General features: G+C 50.0%; 1 protein-coding gene across 1 annotated transcript; it reads right to left on the bottom strand.

The window, feature by feature from the left end:
• Positions 1–2360: 2360 nt before the first annotated feature.
• On the bottom strand, positions 2361–8948 carry LOC122429212 (L-amino-acid oxidase-like). Its single transcript, XM_043449466.1, has 7 exons — positions 8933–8948; positions 7031–7245; positions 6477–6589; positions 4811–5075; positions 4284–4349; positions 3931–4064; positions 2361–3153 (listed from the first exon to the last, which is right to left on the bottom strand). Exons 1-7 carry the CDS (start codon positions 8946–8948, stop codon positions 2361–2363), a joined length of 1602 nt encoding a protein of 533 aa, XP_043305401.1.
• Between the last annotated feature and the right edge of the window lie 903 nt (positions 8949–9851).

The raw sequence follows: 9851 nt of genomic DNA, 5'->3' as shown, positions 1-9851 counted from the left end.
CCTTGATGGAGACAGGTTCTAGGGAGTTCACCATGTGTATCCTGACTGTTGATGGTGAATCATCTTGCACTGGAAACTCCAAGGGAGCTGATTTAATCCAGGCCTGGAATGGCTCAGCTGTATTCCCTAGCCCCAGCCCAGAGTAGTGTCCATCTGTTGTATTTGTCTCTCCAGCCTATAATTATTAGAAGATTGTCCCATTCTTCCCTTCCACTGGCTGCTGATCACAAGATCTACTTTCTAGGCTGAGAGGTGGGCCCGACTAAACAGGTGGATGGGCAGGATGAAAATATAAATGAATGCTCTGGCTTCTCAGGTGGCTCAGTGATAAAGACTCCACCTGCCAAGCCAGAAACGTGCGTTCAACCCCTGGGTCAGGAAGATCCCCTGGAGAAAGAAATGGCAATCTCCTCCAGTATTCCTGCCTGAGAAATCCCATGGACAGAGGAGCCTGATGGGCTACAGTCCATGGGGTCGCAAAGAGGTGAACATGACTTAGCAACTAAAACAACAACCTTGGAGAAAGGAGCCCTTTCTTTTCCCTTGAATGGCAACCTATGAAGATATCATCTTGGAGTTGCTTCTGACTGTATTTCTTGCCAGAAGAACAAAAGAAGCTGTATTGGATTCCTAGGACTGCTGAAACAAATCACCATAAAATTGGGTGGATTAAAAGAGCAGAAATGTATTTTCTCACAGCACTGGGGACCAGAAGTTCAAGACTAGAGTCACAAGGTTGGCTCCTTCGGAGTGCTCTGAGGCAGAGTCTGTTATATGCCTCCTCCTAGATTTTGGAGGTTGCTGCGATCCTTCACATTCCTTGGCTTGTAGATGCATCACTCCAATCTGCCTCGATCTTCACATGGCTGTCTTCCCTCTGTGTATGTTTGTGTTCAAATTTCCCTCTTCTAAGGACACCAGTTACTGGATTAGGGACCATACAAATCCAATATGGCCTCATCTTAACTTGATTACATCTGCAAAGACTATTTCCAAATAAAATCACCTTCACAGGTTTTGGGTAGATATGAATTTTGGGGAACATTATTCTACTCAATATGGACGCTAACTTAGGAAAGCAGAGTCAAGAGGTGGAAAGAGAGAAGCCTAATGATGACTTATCAGTTCCTGAACCCAATTAGTCTTGGTGAAGTAAGCCTCATCCTGGACTTTTCAGATATGTGAGCCAAAGCATTTCCTTTTCCCTAAGGTAGTTTGGGTTTGATTTCTAGCACCTGAATTGGAAAAAGCCCTGACTAATATAGATGTACATAGAAAAGCCAAATTAAGTAGGCTGGGGTTTTAACAATAGACCAAATGCAGTAAGAAAATGTCTCCTCCCTCTATCCATTCTTCTTATAGATATGCCATTTTCAGGACATCATGCTGATCTTGAGTCCTCCTGGTAGGAAAGCTCTCTAGTGAGAGGGTTTACCACTTTATTTACTTCTGTCTACTTAGATAAATAAGAGGTAATAATACCAGAAGATCCACAGTCCAGATGTTTGGGACTCTAGGTAGAAAAAGTTGTGGTTCAAAGGAAAGAGGTCCCTGGGAGTCTAAGTTTGGTCATTAAGAAAGGATTTGGGGAGAGGGAACACTTTCAGCTAGGCCAGGAAGGACAGGGCAGATGTTAGTGAGGAACAGAGTGTGGAGGGAACATCTAGAATGTATTTGGTATCCTCCTAGGGGGATGTGTGGACTGAATAGGCAGAGGCAGGGAGGTGAGTTCTAATTGGTGATGAGGAGATCAGGGTAGAGAGAAAAAGTCCATGGGTCAGGAGATGTCTAGGAAGCCAGGTCCTATTTTGCAGGCTCAAAAAAGAGCAAAAAAGAACTGTTATCTCCCATCCACCTTGACTCCAGCTGGACTAAGATGTGGGGCCCCTGGCTCAGGCACTCAATGATGGGGTTTGCTGCACTGTGGGTTCATGCGGCCAATCTGTGTTTTAACAGTGCTGTGGTTTGAGTTTGTCTGTTCCTTTAGGGGCTTCTAATTGTAGATGCTAGAAATTTGGGTGTTGTTGAAACCTTTCTCTTTTGCTTGTTATTACTTTGCAAGCTAAGGTCTGATTCTAGCACCTCCATCCTTGATGTTTTTCCCTATCCCTCCAAATACCCTGACTCTGCTGACCCTTCTCAAGGGCTTTCAGGAGAGAGAAGCAGGAAAGGGGGTGAATTTGCCAGCTGGGGTCTTTGTCTGGTATTTGGGGGTTCCTGTTTGTGGGCCAGGGAAACTAACATTGACCTCTCACCAGGATCTCTGCCTCCAACTCCCACCTCAGAGGCTGCTTCCTGCCAGATTCCCTCAGGGATTTCTCTTAGGGTTAGAAATGATTGTGAGTGTTGGTGAAGGTCTTCTATCTCTCGGTGTTCTCTTTGTCCACGGCAGCCTGGATGTTCTGGGCTACCTGGAGGCCGGACTTGATGGCTGTGTCTATCCAGGCGTGGGGCAGGCAGGTGTGCTCGCCAACAAAGTGTATGCGGCCCTCTGGCTGGAAAAGTTGCTGCGAATAGTCCACAAACTGATAGGGTGTGCACTCAGTGAAGGCGCCCATGAAGAGGGGGTCCAGAGACCAGTGCTTGACCGCAGAAGAGGGGCACATGCGCCGCAGCTCCTCCTTGGGAATCTGGTGCACCGCCGCCAGATCCCTCAGGACGATATCCACCACCTGGTCCTGCTTCATGGATATGAAGAAGAGGGAATCGTCGTCCACGGTGTAGGAGGCCAGCAGGACACCCTTGCCGCTGGGGAGGCGGTGGCTGGGGTAGTAGATGTAGCGGGAGGGCAGGTCGGTGATGGAGACCCTGCCCTGGATGCCGTCCCGCTCCCAGAAGGACTTGTTGCACGCCAGAACCACCTTGGTGGCGCTGGTATAATGCACTGAGCCGAGCGCGTCCATCTTGTCTCGCGAGAGCTGGGGCTCAAAGGTGATGAGACGCGTTGCCTTGGCTGAGGCGGACATGATGACAAAGTCTGTGGTGAGGGTGCGCAGGGTAGAGCTGGATTCGCCCGTCCGGTAGGAAATCCGAACCTCAGGCCCATCTCTCACTACCTTCTCCACCTTGGAGCCCAGACGGATGGTGCCAGGCTTCAGGCTGGCGTTGAGGGCTTTGGGGAGCTGGTCAAAGCCACCGGTGATCTCGGAAAAGCTGTAGTGGTGAAGAGAGGGAAGCGGGTGAGTGTGGGAGGCACAGTCTGCTGAGTTGCCAGCAGCGATCCCAGGCCCAAAAGGAAGGAAACGGGCCTCCTGCAGTAGGTGGTGAATACTTCATGTGTGTGTGCTCAGTCGTGTCTGACTCTTCTGCAACCCCATGGGCTGTAGCCTACCAGGTTCCTCTGTCCATGGAATTCTCCAGGCAAGAATACTGGAGTGGGGTGCCATTTCCTTCTCCAGGGGATCTTCCGCACCCAGGGATGGAACCTGCGTTTCTTGGGTCTCCTGCATTGCAGGCAGATTCTTTACCATTGAGCAACCTGGGAAGTCCATGTATGTCACACATCTCACCTTAACTAGTCTCTGTGAGGGAGGGATCATTGCTTACTTTTATACTTTGGAAAATGAACACCCAGAAAAAAGGGACTTTCTCACAATGACATGTGCAATCTAGCTGGAAAGCCCATGGCTTCAGCCACCATGCAGTTCTGCATCCCAGGAGGCGTCCTGCAGACCTACGTGCTCCTTGCCCAGCTTGTGTGAATCTTGAGTTGAATGACTTCTCTGAGCCTCAGCCTCCTCACTGGTAACATGACTCTGAATTATAGTGCCCTGCCTTCCAAGTGATCATAGCATTAAATGTGATCATCCTTGGAAAATGCTTAGCATGGCACCTGGCACATAGGACCTACTCTGTAATCGAAGTTCCCTTTCTCTGTTCTGCGTGTTTGAGAAAGGGGCAGGCTCAAGGTCTGGTCCAGATCAGCCTTACTCATTACTTGTGAAGATCACGTCAACCTGAAGGGACTCCAGAAGGGACTTGTAGTATCCAGCATCCTCATTCATTACATCCCCGATCATCTTTACTGCTCCTCGGCCCAGCATCCCTTCCTTCAGCAGGTAAGCCTGTGGGGAGATGGAAGCATCAGGTAGAGGGCACAGTATGTAGGAAGGGGCCTCAGTAGGGACCTGGGGTAGGCAAGGTTGAAGCAGGGGTGAGGGGACTCCAGGGAGGTGAAGCCTTGGGCATTGGGAGAAGGTCCTGGTAGGGAGGGGACAATCCCAGGGGTCTAGTTTGAGCACAGACCCCCTTTCATCCCTGTCTTGGGACTTTGCCTCACTCACCTTGGTGGAGTAAGAATTGTGAAAGGACATCAGGTGGCTGCAGTTTAATTCTTTCAGGCTTTTGAGCTGTAGAGAAGAGGAACGGGTAGCAACTTGAAAGTCATAGGGCCAGAGGCGGGACTTCTGGGTTCTCTGGATGATCCTTTGAAGAGGATGGGGACTAAGAGGAAGTAGATGGAGGGAAAAGGGGGAGGGAGTTTCCACCTCCTAAATTTTCTCTCCCCCTCCCCACCCCCAGATCTCTCCTTCATTTAATTTAAAGGTGAAGACATTTACTTCAATCCAGGAAGACTGATTCATTACCAAGGATTGGATTACCTGGTGATTCCCCTTCCTCCTACTGCTTAATCAAGGAATGGATGATTGGTCCACATGGGACAGAAGGGATGGAGCTGGGCACTAGGGCTTGGGTGGCAACATTCTTAGGGGGTGTTAGAAGGAAGATAGACCAATCATAAGAGTATCAGGTAGGAGTAAGGTGGCCTGATGGATGGTCACCTAACTTGCTAGGTGACTTTTGGCCAGACCTGTGTTTTCCTGACCCCGGGGGTGGTGGTGGGGGATGGGGAGAGGGGGGAGGCAGGAGTCACCTTGCCAATGGACTGGTAGAAGAGATTTATAGCATTCTTGCCCTTTTCTCTTGGGTTCATGGAACAGCCTAGAAGCTCTGGGTTGGCCTTAATCTCCCTAGCGCGGTAGCGTTTTCTGTTGATGAAGTACCAGGTGTTGTCATCGTACTGGAGGAACTTGTTTAGCTTCAGGCCCAGCTTCCTGACATAGGTGTGGACCAACCTGGAACAGACACAGGCACAACGTGGCCCTCATCTGTGGGACACCTCATTTCTGTTTACCTCACAGTAGAAACTATTTCCAGGAAAACCAGTTTCTTCATGTGCCCAGGGAGCCCAGACTGACTGCCTCCTCATCTCTAACCTCGCCTTCTCTTACTACTGCATTAGTTCTTTTTCTCCTGTTTTTTTCACTGAGGGAGACAGGGAGTAGGTAGTTCCCCATGACTGAAAGAAGGCCCTTAAGGAAATTCCAGCATATAGAGCTCAACTACAGAGCCCAAAACGTTTTGTTTCAGACAGAATTTAAATTTCCATTTCTAAGTGAGCTTGAAAAGTGAAAGTGTTAGTTGCTCAGTTGTGTCCGACTTTTTGCAACACCATGGACTGTAGCCCACCAGGCTCCTCTGCCCATGAAATTCTCCAGGCAAGAATACTGGAGTGGGTATTCTTGGGGATCTTCCTGACCCAGGTTCTCCTGCATTGCAGGAGATGGTAAATTATCTGAGCCACCAGAGAAGCTCTAAGTAAGTTTGAGGCCATATCTAAAGACTCCTACTTTGGGCTGCTACTGTTAACTTTTGGTTTTGTTTAGGATAGTGTTTGTAGGGAAATCTCAGGTTTAGTTTCCACTTAAGGCAAAAAATGAGGCATGTGGTAGGGGCATCAGGCGAAGGATCTTTTTGTCTTACAAGCCCCAGAACTGGGGGCCAGGTTATCTTCCAGATTCTGATTTAGAAATAGAGCATATGCTTTGGTGCCAAGTACTCCCTTGATTTTGAGGAGCTTTGTCACTTCCTCCTAGGAGAACCTTAGGTCAGTCACTTAATATCTCTGAGTCCAGTTTCTTGATTTGTAAATAGGAAAAATAAGCATATTACATTATAAGGCTGTGAGAGTCAAATGAAATAATGCACATATAGTACTGAGCATAGGGCCAGGCACGTAGTAAGTGTTCACGAATGACAGCTACTATTATTATTATTTATTTTATCGCTTAAAGTAGTTTCTGGCCTCCCTGGTGGCTCAGACTATAAAGAATCTGCCTGCAATGCAAGAGACCTGGGTTGGATCCCTGGATTGGGAAGATTCCCTGGAGAAGGGATTGGCTATCCGCTCCAGTATTCTTGCCTGGAGAATCCCATGGACAGAAGAATCTGGCAGGTTACAGCCCATAGGGTCACAAAAGAGTCGGACAACAACAAATGGTCATTATTAGTTTGGGATATATTACCCTGAGCTCTGAGCCTCGATCATCTCTGTCAGCTGGGGGACCAGACTTGCAGGATTGAATCCCATGAAACAGTGAGTCTGAAAGGGCTCTGACACAATGGCAGCAGCCCACCTCCTACTCCTCTTAATTCTTCCTCCTTGCCTTTTACTCCATCCCTCTCCTGAGGCTTACCTGTGGGACTTTGGGATTCGCATGGGCCCCAGTTCATAGTACCAGCCCTCCTTCTTGTTCCTGAATGTCATCACGCGACCCCCAACGTGGTCACTGGCTTTCAAGATGGTTACCTGGTGTCCAGGGAGGCTGCTGTCACTCCCAGAGTCATGCACTCCCTTTTCCCACCTGCCCCGGCCCCAGGCTCTATTCTGGAATTCCCACTGGTAGGTCCCTGAATGTGCAGGGTAACTAAACTGGGCAGAGTGGGGTTTCCTCCCAGAGGGACCTGAGTAACATAGGTGATGCAGAAGGGCTCCAGGGTTGCAGGGGTCAGAACCTCTTAGTCCTTTCTGGCTAGCATAGCCCTTCTCTACTTTTATTTCCAAAAGAACACAAGTTGCAATTAAGTCTCAGGGGATGCAGCTTTTTGAGGAACAATAACTAAGGGCTGAGAGACTGAGTGGGTTATGCTCATTTGTCCAAGGGTCGGCTGTAACCCCACTCCTTTTCTTTTTTCACCCAATGAAGCAAACTGGAGGTGAATGATTGAGGCCCCCCCCACACCAGCTCACCTGATGGCCCGAGTCTTGCAGGGCCTTGGCTGCAGTCAGCCCTGACATGCCAGCTCCCACCACCACTATGCGCTTGGGCACTGGGGAGGTGTGGAGGCCCTCCTGGGCTGTGACAAGGATAGACTCGTATTCAGGGTCCTGGAAACACTTAGCCAAGTCCTCATCAAAGCCAAGGCAGCTGGGGGTGGCCAACAAGAGCCCCAAGATCAGGATTCCTGGGGCAGAGAAAGGAATAGGGGCTGGGGCTCTGTACCCTGCCCTAACTGGGACGAGCTTGTCTGTGCGGATGAGTGGGAGTGGTAAGGTCAGGAGTGTCTGTCCAATGTGTGGTTGTGAACATGTGTTTGTGGTTGTGTCTGTGTCTGTGTTGTGTGGGATATGAATGATGTGTCAACTATGCTAGCTTTAGTTGTATGATTGTGAATGTTCATGTGTGTAGGTGTGATTGGAAAATCCTGGTTGTGTGCAGCTTCCTACTGGAGGGTAAACATGCCTGCTTCTGATGGTGCGTGTGTGTGTGTGTGAGGTTGTCTATGATAAAGTTGCTGTGGTTGTGAGTCTGTGATCATTGTCCTGTGTAACTGTGCATTGTTTGTGATTTTATGTGAACTGAGTATGTTGTGGGTATGAGTATACAGTGTAGGTACCTGAGTAAATGTATGGATGAATCTGTACAGAAAAGTGAGAGATGTTGTAGAAATAGTGCATGTTGGCCTGTGTTTGGAGGAGGGAGAATGATATGTGTGCATTTGCTTGAGTTTGAGAGAGAATTTGGTTGTTTGTGTTCTTGTGTTTGATTCTGTGTCTGTGTTTGAGCATGAGGTGGGACTGGGGAGCCTGAGGGTGTCTGTATTATTTGGATATATGTCCTTTTGTGAGAGGGTGTGTGTGTGTGTGTGTGTGTGTGTGTGTGTGTGTGTGTGTATAGCACAGTTCTCTTCAGGGAAGGGGAGTAGGGGCATTGTGACCACTTTCTCAACGACTACTCATGCCCCACAGGAACTTGCTAGCCCTGCTGTTCTTCTCCAGCCTCACAGGATTTTTGTCAAAACATTCTGTTTTCTAATGTGCACTCAAGATTGAAAACCATAGTTAATATATAAGTCCAGAGTGACTTAGTTTTCTCCTGCACAAATAACTATTCTGATTTACAGAGATATTCACCTAAGAGTCTGAAACCCTGAGAGAGAGTCTGTGTGGTTTCCTTGGCATCACTTGCTCTAAAGGGAGCAGCCAGGAGCTGTGACATGCTGAGTGCCCCTGCACTAGCTTTAGTTTTTTGGCCGCTGAGAATCCCCTTAGTCCAGTCTTCGTCCTGGCAGCACAGCTGAAGCTCTCAGAATAAAAAGGGTCTTTAGGGGCCACCCACTGAGGAGGAGCAGGGACCCCGCTGGTTCCTGGTGCAGGCCACTCCCAATGCCAGAAGAGCCTTCTGAAGGGGAGGCTTCTCAGGAAAGAGGAGAGGCGTGACCATGCCCCATGGGACAGAGAGTCAAGCCTCTCAGCAGCCCCCGCCAGGCCTACCTTAACCTCTGGAATCCATTCTCCACCCGGGACAGGTTTTCCCATCTCACTGAGTGATTGCCATTCTGTCTCAGCCCCCATGACCTTCCCCTTGAGTGGGCCCAACCCCTAGATGCATTCTCCAGACCTGTATGCATCCTCTTGACTCACTTTCAACACCTGGACCTATCCATAGCCCCTGACCTAGCTCCCGTCCCATCTCAGAACCCACCCCTCTTTCCCTAGCCTGGCCCTATGCCCAGACTCCCTCTTGGACCCATCTTACCCGCCCCCCAGCCCACTCCCACTCCACAATCTAGCTCTTCTCCCTGTCTCAGAGTCCAATACCTCCTTCCTCAGGTGCCTCTCTCTCAGATTCAGAGGAGGGACCCTCCTTACCTCTCATCTTGACCATGGCCCTGCAGCTCAGGCTGAGCCTGGTACAACTCTCCCTCTCTTTAAGAGGAGCCAGCTCCACCCAGAAGTCACTGGCCTCATCCCACTAGGCTACCCTAGGGGCCAATTGGCTGGGCCAAGCAGAAAAGCCCTGCCCTCAAGGCCTGGCTGTCAGGTAAAGATGACTGTGGTGATTCAGTCCCACCCCCCGCCTCATCTTCTGCATCCCTATCTTCCTTCTGGCCCATCTCCCTTCCTAGGGAAAGCCCTTCTCCCAGCTCAGATCAGTCAGTGATGGGAAGGGGTTGTGGGAGCCAGGTGGACCATCCCAAATCTGCTGGGACCATCTCCCAGGTAGGGGTAGGATTGGGAATGAACCTCTGGGCTGGTTTGGAAATCCAGAGTCTGGGCTCCCAGCACAGGCCAGACCTCCTGACTGCTCTCACTAGAGAATGTCCCTGTTCTGCTGGCGTCTCACTGTGGAGCCTTCTGCTCCAAGGTGAGGATTCTAGCCATGAGTTCCCGGGGAGGGCTGGGCTCTCCCCACGCCTCTCAGGTGTTCCTCTGCAGGCAGGGTAGAGTCTCTGGTCTGGCCCATTTGCCGTGGGGAGTGGGTGTTTTTCTCCATTCCTCTGGGTCCCCCAGGGCTTCCTTAGGCACAGGCGGGCTTCTCTGGCACTGGAATTTCTTCTTCTGGGGAATAAGGCCAGCTGGCTGTAGTATCAGTGCTAGTCTTTGTTCTCTGTGTACAGTGGAGGGAGAAGGGGGCAGGAAACCTTCACAGAGAAGCAGCCGGGGGCTAGGGAGGGGGCTGGAGTGTGAGCAGATGTCCAGCAGCTGGGACACAGGACTCAGATCCTGGGCATTAGGCTGGCATTGGAGAAAGGGCACCAGCAATGGAATCAAACAGAGTTCAAATTCT

Source organism: Cervus canadensis, chromosome 2 (assembly GCF_019320065.1).
Source record: "Cervus canadensis isolate Bull #8, Minnesota chromosome 2, ASM1932006v1, whole genome shotgun sequence".
Taxonomy (NCBI): Eukaryota; Metazoa; Chordata; class Mammalia; order Artiodactyla; family Cervidae; genus Cervus; species Cervus canadensis.
Note: the sequence above shows the minus strand (reverse complement) of the source record. Positions and strands in the feature narration are given on the sequence as shown.